This window comes from Schistocerca americana, chromosome 4 (assembly GCF_021461395.2).
Source record: "Schistocerca americana isolate TAMUIC-IGC-003095 chromosome 4, iqSchAmer2.1, whole genome shotgun sequence".
In the NCBI taxonomy this organism is placed as follows: domain Eukaryota; kingdom Metazoa; phylum Arthropoda; class Insecta; order Orthoptera; family Acrididae; genus Schistocerca; species Schistocerca americana.
The window spans coordinates 387265830-387278881 of record NC_060122.1 but is presented as its reverse complement, the minus strand read 5'-3'; the positions used below and the strand labels follow the sequence as shown (position 1 = coordinate 387278881).

The following is a 13052-nucleotide window of genomic DNA, read 5'->3' as shown; positions in this document are numbered from 1 at the left end:
CAATAGACATGGTCAGATCATCATGTAATATAAGCTACATATGGGAGAAACAATTTATTATGATAACAAAAGAATAATAAAAGGAGAAACGAAAAAAAGAGGACATAGCCGAAAAGGCACCACCAAGCTCTCATTATATGTATAAACAATTTTTTATAAGCTTTTTTTTATTTTTTGTTGTATTTAGTTTTTAAAATGTTTGTGATATTTTTTATATAGAATCTAAAGGAAGAAGGACAAGGAGATCAGATTATATTCGAAATAGCAAACTAAGAAAAATTCCAAGCTCATTTCAAGGATTGTATACGCCTATGTGTACATATACTTCATCTATACACATTTTACAATAGAAATGGAGCGATACTGAGTCAAAATACAAAACAAAACCAACAGGTAAACTAGGAGAGGACAAGCCGAAGCAAATCAGACGGGAAACATACATAACAATAAGACACCTATAACCAGAAAAATGAAATTAACCAACACCTTGCCGATGGAAAACAAGATTCAACATGTTGGCGAAGAGGTCTCGGTATACAGGCATTAGCAACAGTAGGCAGTGTTCATGTACTGCATGAAGTTCATGTGATCTTCCCCCTCGCCTTCTACAACATAATGAACGAATGTCCCAGCAACCACATAACGGTATGGGTTCTTGACCGTGGAAAGAAGGAAGAATCTGGGCGCAATATGATGTCCGTACTGTATTAAGTCTCAGAAGATCGAGTAAGGAAGGCCAATTTCGTCCTAATCCAAGACCAATTTCCCATATGACCTCCACAAATAAAGCGATGTCGTATCGTATCTGTAGACGTACAACGACTGCATAAATCGGTGTTGCTGAGCCAAATACGGAAAAGTCGCTCTTTCGTTGTAATCAAGTTACTTACTACCTTATACCAAGAGGACGCTACGCGCATCGGGAAAATCGGAAGACTGATATTGAACCAAACCGTCGTCCAGCTTGTTTGCAGCTATTCTCTTTCAATGAGGTGCGGGCAAGGGACTGCTTTCCAACGAGTGTAGGAATTTCATGGTGAGGACGGGTCTCCATAAACTGTCAGCCCTTAAATAGCACACCGCAAGATAGAAGTCACGAATGTGTTTCTATTAATAACTGAAGGACTTATTACAATAGTGGTACAAGTCCGTTACCTCCACTTTTCAGTCTATAATGCTTCTGAAAGTAATGCTCCAAACAAACAGAAAGAAAGGTTCATCACTAGCAAGAAGCGATACACTTGAATATTTCTGGTGCCTCAACCGCAGATTTTTCAGTACTCATTTAACTTTAGGACTTTGTATCTCAAAATGAACAAAAATTGACTTGTGCCACTATTGAAATAAGCCCTTCAATTTATGTGACAAATATCAATAGGGGGTTTAAGACTAGCAGGATGAACACGGTGATATAAACGAGACCTGAATGTGCGAATTTCGTGAGCCATCATCAAAACAGTACATCGCACATACAGCATATGCGTGTTGCTACGTATGTCAGCCAGACCCAGCCCCCAAAGGAACGAGGCTTCGTGACCAACTCATACCGGCAGCGAAAGATATGTCTTTTCCAAGGACAAGTGTAAGTATGTAGAGGTGTATATCACTAGGGATAAGATAGATACTGCCTATAGGAAAATTATAAAGAGTTTTGGAGGAAACAGAACCACTTGCATGAATATCAAGAGCTCAGATGGAAACCCAGTTCTAAGCAAAGAAGGGAAAGCAGAAAGGTGGAAGGAGTATATATAGGGTCTATTCAAGGGTGATGTTCTTGAGGACAATATTATGGAAATCGCAGAAGATGTAGATGAAGATAAAATGGGAGATATGATACTGTGTGAAGAGTTTGACAGAGCACTGAAACACATAGGCCGAAACAAGGCCCCGGGAGTAGACAACATTCCATTAGAAGTACTGATAGCCTTGGTAGAGCCAGCCCTGACAAAACTCTACCATCTGGTGAGCAAGATGTATGAGACAGGAGAAATACCCTCAGACTTCAAGAAGAATATAATAATTCCAATCCCAAATATAGCAGCTGTTGACAGATGTGAAAATTACCGAACTATCAGTTTAATAAGCCACAGCTGCAAAATACTAACACGAATTCTTTACAGACGAATGGAAAAACTGCTAGAAGCCGACATCGGGGACGATCAGTTTGCATTCCGTAGAAATGTTGCAACACATGAGGCAATACTGACTCTACGGCTTATCTTAGAAAATAGATTAAGGAAACGCAAACCTACGTTTCTAGCATTTGTAAACTTAGAGAAAGATTTGGACAATGTTGACTGGAATACTCTCTTTCAAATTATGAAGGTGGCCGGGGTAAAATACAGGGAGCGAAAGTGTATTTACAATTTGTACAGAAACCAGATGGCAGTTATAAGAGTCTAGGGGCATGAAAGGGAAGCAGTGATTGGGTAGGGAGTGAGACAGGGTTGTAGCCTATCCCCGATGTTATTTCATCTGTATATTGAGCGAGCAGTAAAGGAAATAAAAGAAAAATTTGAAGTAGGAATTAAAATCCATGGAGACGAAATAAAAACTTTGAGGCTCGCCGATGACATTGTAATTCCGTCAGAGACAGTAAAGGACCTGGAAGAGCAGCTGAACGGAATGGACAGTGTGTTGAAAGGAGGATATAAGATGAACATCAACAAAAGCAAAACGAGGATAATGGAATGTAGTCGAATTAAGTCTGGTGATGCTGCGGGAATTAGATTAGGAAATGAGACGCTTAAAGTAGTAAATGAGTTTTGCTATTTGGGGAGCAAAATAACTGATGATGGTCGAAGTGGAGAGGATATAAAATGTAGACTGGCAATGACAAGGAAAGCGTTTCTGAAGAGGAGAATTTCTTTAACATCGAGTATAGATTTAAGTGTCCGGAAGTCGTTTCTGAAAGTATTTGTATGGAGTGTAGCCATGTATGAAAGTGAAACGTGGACGATAAATAGTTTAGACAAGAAGAGAATAGAAGCTTTCGAATAGTGGTGCTACACAAGAATGCTGAATATTAGATAGGTAGATCACATAACTAATGAGAAGGTATTGAACAGAATTGGGGAGAAGAGAAATGTGTGGCACAACTTGACTAGAAGAAGGGATCGGTTGGTAGGACATGTTCTGAGGCATCAAGGGATCACCAATTTAGTATTGGAGGGCTGCGTGGAGGGTAAATATCGTAGAGGGAGACCAAGAGATGAATACACTAAACAGATTCAGAAGGATGTAGGTTGCAGTAGATACTGGGAGATGAAGAAGCTTGCACAGGATAGAGTAGCATGGAAAGCTGTATCAAACCAATCTCTAGACTGAAGACCACAACAACAACAACGTGTCTTTTCCATAAGAAACGACCAGACAATTGCTGTAGTTTCTTCGCCATCATCTAGGGAAGCGGATAAACTTGGGCCACGAAATAAGCTTTGCATAACACGTAAGTATCCAGTATTCGTACTCTCTGGAGCAGAATAAGAGAACGCCTTTCATGTTCTAGTACCGCTCCCTGATTTTTTTCCGTAACAGACTTCCAGCTGAGTGTCGCCATTTCGAGTGGACAACGCCAGTGATGATACCGAGATACGTATGCCGATCCACTGCAGTTGCATATGGAACAACGGCCTCATCAAAACTCGCAAAGGAAGAAGCCTGCATTTACCTTCATTGAGTAGTGCACCTGAACTCTGACAATAATCATCGATTACAGCCTTCAGTTGAGGTATCTCCGCAGAATTGCGGAGCAGAACCATCATGTCATCCACGTAAGCACGAACAGCTATAGTTCCTCCGGAAAGCGTGCAACCTTTCAGCTGAGATGCTAGCATCCGAAGTAGGGGCTCCAGAGATAACACAAACAAAGTCATTGACAGCGGGCATCCTTGAGGCACTCCCCGATGGATAATTATCCGGGGCGTCAGTTGGCCATTAATAACCACCGAAGCTGAAGTACCTGTAAACAGATTTAAGAGCACTCGCTTTGAATCAACAGTAATACCAACTGCCTGCAGAATTTGAAGCAAAAAGTCGTGATTAACACTATCAAATGCCTAATCAACGTCTAGGAAATCAGGGGAACAAGGAACGGACGTTACAGCAGCAACCGAAACCACGTCACGACACTCGACTATAGGGATAAGAATGGTACGACCGGGTACGCATCTTTGATGTTTTGCAACAATCGTCCTCATCGGAGCCGACATCCTACTATTAACTGCCCTTGCCACAGTCTTATAATCAAAGTTTAACAAAGTAATTGGGCGAAAGCTATCAGGGAAAGCAGGTCCAATGCGTTTCGGGATTATTCAATTTTTCCCACTTTGAACCCTACCCTGTAACACTTCATTCAAGAGATATGTAAAAGTAGCACCCAACAACAAACAAAAGCGCACGTAAAATTCCTTGGGAATTCCATGCAGACCCAGACGCTTTTGAGAAGGCGATCTCACAATAAGTTTTTAAACTTCCTGAGTCTGAAAGGCAGCTAAGGGCGTTTCATTATGTTTAGGTGTAATTGCCATATCCAAGATGCTGACTAGTGGGTCGCAAGAGGTTGCACTGGACTTATCGATGTCGTAGATGTCCACATACTACTGGTGTAAGACATGCACTAGATCAGCTTGCTCCGATACGATATGTTCATTATTTGTCGTGAGAGAATGAATACAAGCGCATCGGCGACGGATCTTACGCCGAAGCAAATGATATAGGGAAGTCAGTTCTTTCGTCACCAACCTTCCATTTGCATTCTTTTCAAGGTCAACAAATTTACCTTTCACGCCTAACATTCGCAATTCGCAGAGGGGCGTGATCCGCACCATCATAAAGTTCACGTAGGATGGAATAGTAATATTCGTAAGTTTTCCGAAAGCCTCGCGCTTTGGCGGCACAGAAAAGTACCAAAGTTTGTCTGAGCCTCGGTTTTGCCAGCTGTGTCCACCAGCCAAGGAAGGAAGAGTACTTCCCAGTGGACCATAGAGTTCGCTCCCACACGGCTCGCATCATGCCATCGAGACAGGGGTCAGCTAGGTGAGCGACGTTTAACATCCACGGAGTGCGAAACAATTTGACTGGTTGCCGTGCAAGATAGAGGGTTGTAGTCACTGCACAATGATCCGTAAAGGAAGCTAAGATGACTTCAACATTAAGAATGCAATCGCGCAGGCAGTCTGATAAGCAAAACCTATCTAACCGGCTACTAGAAGTCGCAGTAAAGTTGGTAAATTTAACTAACGACGGGTATTTACATATCGAGCCGCCTTGCAAGTGTAAAGAGCGGATCAGTTCATGTAATTGGCGACAGAAACTAAAATTTGGAGACTGACCTGTAAGACGCAACACACAGTTAAAATCACCAACCAACAGTATACCCGGAGGACCCTTACGCAATCAATAAACAATATCCTCTTTATAAAAACGCGAAAGATCCACTGCGCCTCCAGTGCCAGAAGGAGTATATAAAAGAACCAAGGAAAGATTAAAAAGTTGACAACCTATGCCCCTGGCAGAATCCAACATTTCCACCTCAGCAACAGGAATGAATTCGCGAAAGAATAAGGCGGTCCCGTATAAAATTCGGGTGCTACATTAATGATCACATGAAAACCAGGTAAGGAGAAAGTCCTAAATAACACCTCCTGTAAGAAGAGTATGTCCGCACATGAATCATAAATGAACTGATGCAGCGAAGGCGATCTCAGATCTGATTCCACACGATTAACATTTAAACAAAGGAACATGTAGGTTTGGGTCATTGATCACAGTTATACAGGGATGTACGGAATGTCCGGGCAGAATTAGGTAGACAGATGAGAGTGAAAGTCCATTGCGGAATCCACAGAGGAATCAAACATCGGGGGGACCAGAGCCCCCACCATCGCAACCTTTTTTCTTAGGTACCTCACGCGCCACCGCACGGTCAGGTTGTATACGCTGTCGGCTGCGTGGCATGGTGGCCTCATCAGATGGAGGTCTCGGAGAGGTCATGTAATACAGTTCCAGTCCCTGGCGGAAGCATTCTGTGGAACCGCCAATGGAACAGGTGATAACATGGTCGCTAATTTGATTCTCCTCGGGAGTTGCTGTAGTCGGCAAATTCAGGAAACCGTCGGCATCTGAAGAAGAAGGAGCAGGAAGACATTGCATCGTCGCAGACTGTAACAGAGGACGCAGAGACGAGGGAGGGTCTCCGCTCCCTCTCCACACACAGGCAGCTCAGAAGGAGCCATTTCGCGAGCAGGAGGGATGCTGGAGATAACTTCTTCGCCACTCACCGTACCACGGACAGATCATAGATTAGAAAGGAGCAGGGGACACAATGGATGCGGAGGGGATTGGCACAGAAGACACAGCCAAATCCTCACCATCACCATCTTGAGTGCGACGTCGCTTGTTTGTCGCCGTTACAGGTTCTCTCCTTGGGGCAATAGGATTCTGAACTTGTTGCGGAGGTCAAGGCGGAAATTCATTGACACATCAGAATTGACTTTTTGTTCGTTATGGTCCGAAGCATAAGTAGGTCCGTCGGCGGAAGTGGAAGGAACAAAATCAGCAACCATCAATGACGGCTTTAATACAAAAACCCTCCACGGGCAATTAGACCGAACGTGTCCACTTTCAATACTTAGGAAGCAGTTCCCTCTCGACCAGTATGTATGACACGAATGCGGTAACCACGCACTTGTAAATGTGAAGGAATATTGTGTTTGATATGCATTTCCACGGAACGAATTCCACTATAACACTGTAATCTGCGTTGAGTAGACCAGCATTCACGACGGACTTTTTCCACGTTACCATAAGGAATCAATATGTCCTTAAGAAGGTTATTATCATCTTCCGGCGGGAGGTTGAACACCCGAACATTGGTATAGTCAATTCCAGCATCTGTGTGTGACACCATACTAATGGAATTATCGCGATGCTTGAGCGGCACTTGAGAACCATGTCGCGACAGCAATCTTTCAAGGTGAAGGGGATCCATAAATTTCACGTAAAACACGTGCTCGTCTGCATCAAAGTAAGCGGTGTTGACCTGATCAGAGTTCACATGAAATGTATCGACAAGCCAATCGTGGATTTCTAGGGAGTCGAGCTGCACGTGTCGCGTTGTTTTATCGGAAGTAAAGCTCACAGTACCTTTTCGTGGAGTACACGTGGAAACCACGGTAGCCATAGCGGAGCGGCCGGCGGCGCTGCAAGTAGACGAACACTAAACAGACTGTAAGGCGGAGCGGAGGCGCTACGACTCAGTCGGCAGACAGAACAGTACTAACGAGGGGAACCTCACACAAGCGATGCTGCGGCAAGTGAAATAAACAAGAACCTTTCCGCTTTGCGCTCGAAGTGGAACTCGGAGCCACCTCGATTGGTCGTGTTGAATTTGTGCACCTATCTGTTATTTTTCCGATTGTTCCCTGGCCAAAATAATAGTATGGCGTCGATGGCCGCGACCCGACCGGGAACAATCCCGGGGCCGCTGCATGGCAGTCACATGCGGCTGGGTCGTTCAGCTAAAGGCGCGGCCTCTATTTACATATCTCATGCAGAAAGGCTGATATATTGTAGCTCTCGTACAGAAATAAGGATTATCCGCCCTTTATTTGCCAGGAACCGACATATGGAAGACGTGTACGTCGTCTCTTCTGGGCCCATAGGTGTTCGCAAGGAGGCACTTGGCCCCCTGTAATCTGAGGTACGACTTCTCACACAGGCTGCTCACGAGAAATGATGTCTTTTCTTTGAGACAGCGATAATTTCAGCGTTTCCTGTATTCAAGGCGGTTTTATGCCAGCCGGATCATTCTGTCCCTTCCCCACAGGCACCTTTTCGAGCTCACATTCTAACACGCTGGCCCGCAATTTCCGGCCGCTATTCCCAGCGTGAAGATATGCTGCTGTTCCTGATCTATACAAATGACCTGGGTGACAATCTGAGCAGTTCTCTTAGGTTGTTCGCAGATGATGCTGTAATTTACCGTCTAGTAAGGTCATCCGAAGACCAGTATCAGTTGCAAAGCGATTTAGAAAAGATTGCTGTATGGTGTGGCAGGTGGTAGTTGACGCTAAATAACGAAAAGTGTGAGGTGATCCACATGAGTTCCAAAAGAAATCCGTTGGAATCCGATTACTCGATAAATAGTACAATTCTCAAGGCTGTCAATTCAACTAAGTACCTGAGTGTTAAAATAACGAACAACTTGAGTTGGAAGGACCACACAGATAAAATTGTGGGGAAGGCGAGCCAAAGGTTGCGTTTCATTGGCAGGACACTTAGAAGATGCAACAAGTCCACTAAAGAGACAGATTACACTACACTCGTTCGTCCTCTGTTAGAATATTGCTGCGCGGTGTGGGATCCTTACCAGGTGGGATAGACGGAGGACATCGAAAGGGTGCAAAAAAGGGCAGCTCGTTTTGTATTATCACGTAATAGGGGAGAGAGTGTGGCAGATATGATACGCGAGTTGGGATGGAAGTCATTAAAGTAAAGACGTTTTTGGTCGCGGCGAGATCTATTTACGAAATTTCAGTCACCAACTTTCTGTTCTGAATGTGAAAATATGTTGTTGAGCCCAACCTACATACGTAGGAATGATCATCAAAATAAAATAAGAGAAATCAGAAAAAGAACAGAAAGGTTTAGGTGTTCGTTTTTCCCGCGCGCTGTTCGGGAGTGGAATGGTAGAGAGATAGTATGATTGTGGTTCTATGAACCCTCTGCCAAGCACTTAAATTTGAAATGATAATTAAATGGACACCCTAGCTGCAAACAGGCGTTGATGTACTTCATTGGGGACATGTTGAAAATGTGTGCCCCGACCGGGACTCGAGCCCGGGATATCCTGCTTACATGCCAGACGCTCTATCCATCTGAGCCACCGCGGGCACAGAGAATAGTGCGTCTGCAGGGACTTAGCCCTTGCACGCTCGCTGTGAGGTCCACATTCCCAACATGTCCACACCACTACATTCGTAGTGCGCCTAATAGATGTTTGCCCATCATACTCATTACTCGTGGCAGATTAATCTACCAAGTCCCGTACGAGTTCGGGCATAGCGTGTGCGTTCGCACAAGGTCAATGGCCGGGAACCCATATTTTAATTATATATGACGGTAGTATCTGTTCCTGAAAGAACAGTTACCGTGGATGACCATGCAGCTTTTCTAGCAAAGCCGCTTGGTCATCCACGGTAACTGTTCTTTCGGGAACAGATACTACAGTCATGTATACTTAAATGTGAATTGCAGACTAATCATGTAGATGTATATGTACTTGAAAAACGTCGCTCCAAAATTCCCCCAAGGGCACCCCCACCTCTTTCTACTACTGGACAACTTAAACACAACAGTAATTTACCATTTGTCTGTGGTCAAAGAGACCCGTCGCGACTTCAGGAAGCAACATTGTTTTACGAACGCAGAGTGACTGAAGTAGACTCCGAAGAACATTACATTGCTATAGGGTAACGCAGGTGTGCCCGTATGTACTCCACCTACGGAACCAAGTGGAGCAGCTGAAATAGAAAATACCATTTTGTGCCCTAAAAGAGAGAAACAAAGGACCTAAAAATCAAGGTGGAGAACACTTCGAGAAACTGGCTCTTGTCAAATTCCATGGGATGCAACACAGCACAATATACTGTCATATTGGTTCACTCCTCGACCGTTAAGAGTTGTCTCCACTGGACTATTTTTGATTGTTTTGGGAAGTCTTTCACATTCATCACGTCGAATCCTGACCTGAGTAATATTACCCAAAGAAACAAAAAAGGAAGCTTTTAAAAACACGTGTGACTAAACTTAAAGTATGTTAAAACTTCCTGGCAGATTAAAACTGTGTGCCGGACCGAGACTCGAACTCGGGATCTTTGCCTTTCGCGGTCAAGTGCTCTACCAGCTGAGCTACCTAAGCACGACTCACGCCCCGTCCTCACAGCTTCACTTCTGCCAGTACCTCGTCTCCTACCTTCCAAACTTTACAGAAGCTCTCCTACGAACCTTGCAGAACAAGCACTCCTGAAAGAAAGGATATTGCGGAGACATGGCTTAGCCACAGCCTGGGGGATGTTTCCAGAATGAGAGTTCGGGCCTCGGTCCGGCACACAGTTTTAATCTGCCAGGAAGTTCCATATAAGCTCCGCTGCAGAGTGAAATTATCATTCTTAAAGTATGTTAGTCAACTGACGGCCGGGGTGGCCGAGCGGTTCTAGGCGCTACAGTCTGGAACCGCGCGACTGTTACGGTCGCAGGTTCGAATCCTGCCTCGGGCATGGATGTGTGTGACGTCCATAGGTTAGTTAGGTTTAAGTAGTTCTAAGTTCTAGGCGACTGATGACCTCAGCAGTTAAGTCCCATAGTGATCAGAGCAATTTGAACCAATTTTTGTTAATCAACTTAAAAGAAAGAAAGAAAAACCAGAGACATGAAAATAATCCAACAAATACACCAACATGATGAGATGTGAAGTTCTGTAGGCAAAGAGTGTTATACGCGGTGTAAACTCAACAACGATTTTTAAAGTTTGTTTCCTGTTTCTTCTATTTGAGGAGATTAGTCAGTGGTATTTATGCTCGTTATATTTGTTAATAATCAACAGGAATTTCGAAAATTTTCTGGTATCAGCAATGGCAATTTTAGAATCTTGCCACCTCTAGCATAAACTCGTGCTGACGCCAGTGCTGGGGCGACTGTGTATTAAGCAGGTGGCGCCTTACCTGGCGGGTATCCCGGAGGGCGCCGCAGCTGCCCCCAGAGCCACACGGCCACGGCGACCGCTGCGAGCAGCAGAGGCAGCGCCAGCGGAGGCATGCCTTTCCCTGTCACTGGCCACTGGCCCGACGAGCACTGAACTGACGCCGCGTCCGACCGCCGTTCTACCAGGGGTCGCAGTCGAGGGGAAGGGAGGGGAGTTCAGCTCGCAACGGGACCGCGCATACTCCTCATCACCGGTTTCGTTCAAATTTGTGATATATGCAGGTTTTGGCCGGCTGTCAGAGAGAAAGTAAAATAAATGACATTAAATTAAAAAGTAGCGTTCTTAGCACGGATCGGGTGACGCACGAGCCATTTACTTTGACGTAGATTTCACGCGGAAAGAATGCAGGCCGTAATCCGAAGGACTTGGGGTCCAGAGTGGTAATATCTTTTTTTATTTACATTCAGTTTTAAATTTTTGCGTTACTTACTCTACAAATGAACCGAAATAATGCTCAGTATATTGTACTTATTAATATTTTCGTAAGAGGGATGAGAAAGAGGGGAAAATTAAATTTGGGATGCCAAATCAATTTCCTGGAAGGGGTCGTAAGGCGTCCACGAGAACTTTGTGTATAAAATTAGATACTTTTATTACACTACTGGCCATTAAAATTGCTGCACCAAGAAGAAATGCAGATGATAAACGGGTATTCATCGGACAAATATATTATACTACAACTGACATGTGATTACATTTTCACGCAATTTCGGTGCATAGATCCTGAGAAATCAGTACCCAGAACAGCCACCTAAGGCCGTTATAACGGCCCTGATACGCCTGGGCATTGAGTCAAACAGAGCTTGGATGGCGTATACAGGTACAGCTGCGCATGCAGCTTCAACACGATACCGCAATTCATCAAGAGTAGTGACTGGCGTATTGTGACGAGGCAGTTGCTCGGCCACCATTGACCAGAAGTTTTCAGTTCGTGAGAAATCAGGAGAATGTGCTGGCCAGGGCAGCAGTCGAACATTTTCTGTATCCAGAAAGGTCCGTACAGGTCCGGCATTATCCTGCTGAAATATAGAGTTTCGCAGGGATCGAATGAAGGGTAGAGCCACGGGTCGTAATACATCTGATATGTAACGTCCACTGTTCAAAGTGCCGTCAATGCGAACAAGAGGTGCCCGAGACGTATAACCAATGGCACCCCATACCATCACGCTGGGTGATACGCCAGTATGACGATGACGAATACACGTTTCCAATGTGCATTCACCGCGATGTCACCAAACACGGATGCGACCATCATGATGCTGTAAACAGAACCTGGATTCATCCGAAAAAAACGACGTTTTGCCATTCGTGCACCCAGGTTCGTCGTTGAGTACACCATCGCAGGCGCTCCTGCCTGTGATGCAGCGTCGAGGGTAACCGCGGCCATGGTCTCCGAGTTGATAGTCCATGCTGCTGCAAACATCGTCAAACTGTTCGTGCAGATGGTTGTTGTCTTGCAAACGTCCCCATCTGTTGACTCATGCGGATAAGATGCCTGTCATCTCGACTGCTAGGGATACGATACTGTTGGGATCCAGCACGGCGTTCCGTATTACCCTCCTGAACCCACCGATTCCATATTCTGCTAACAGTGATTAGATCTAGACCAACGCGAGCAGCAATGTCGCGATACGATAAACCGAAATCGCGCTAGGCTACAATCCGACCTTTATCAAAGTAGGAAACGTGATGGTACGCATTTCTCCTCCTTACACGAGGCATCACAACAACGTTTCACCAGGCAACGCCGGTCAACTGCTGTTGTGTATGAGAAATCGGTTGGTAACTTTCCTCATGTCAGCACGTTGTAGGTGTCGCCACCGGCGCCAACCTTGTGTGAATGCTCTGAAAAGCTAATCAATTACATATCACAGCATCTTCTTCCTGCCGGTTAAATTTCGCGTCTGTAGCACGTCATCTTCGTGGTGTAGCAATTTTAATGGCCAGTAGTGTATTTTTGATTTGTATAATACAGCCAAGCAGTAGCAAGGAGATTTAACTTCTGTTGATTCCGACAATGACTATGGATGTCTTTACTACAAAACCTGTAGAGATAACAAAACCATTAACGTAGAGGGAAATCAAGAATAGACTGTTCTTATACCGAATCGACTTATCGGGTGGCTATACTCACATATAGTGACGGATGAAAGTAGGTTCTTGAGCAAAATGCTCTCGTCATAAAAATTAACTTCTTAAAATCATACTTGAAACCATACAAAAATTACATAACAATGGTACTTGACAGTAAAATATGTAGCTAAATGACGTAGCACACTCTGTGCCG

The 13052-nt window shown here is 44.6% G+C and overlaps 1 protein-coding gene across 1 annotated transcript in view; it reads right to left on the bottom strand.

Annotated features, from left to right (window-relative positions):
* Nucleotides 1-10835, bottom strand: part of LOC124613503 (methyl farnesoate epoxidase-like) — a 250109-nt gene extending 239274 nt beyond the window's left edge. Inside the window, exon 1 of the mRNA XM_047142211.1 lies at nucleotides 10725-10835. Coding sequence (XP_046998167.1) covers nucleotides 10725-10818 — 94 coding nt within the window. The 5' untranslated portion in view covers nucleotides 10819-10835. The remainder of the gene's footprint in view (nucleotides 1-10724) is intronic.
* Nucleotides 10836-13052: the final 2217 nt, after the last annotated feature.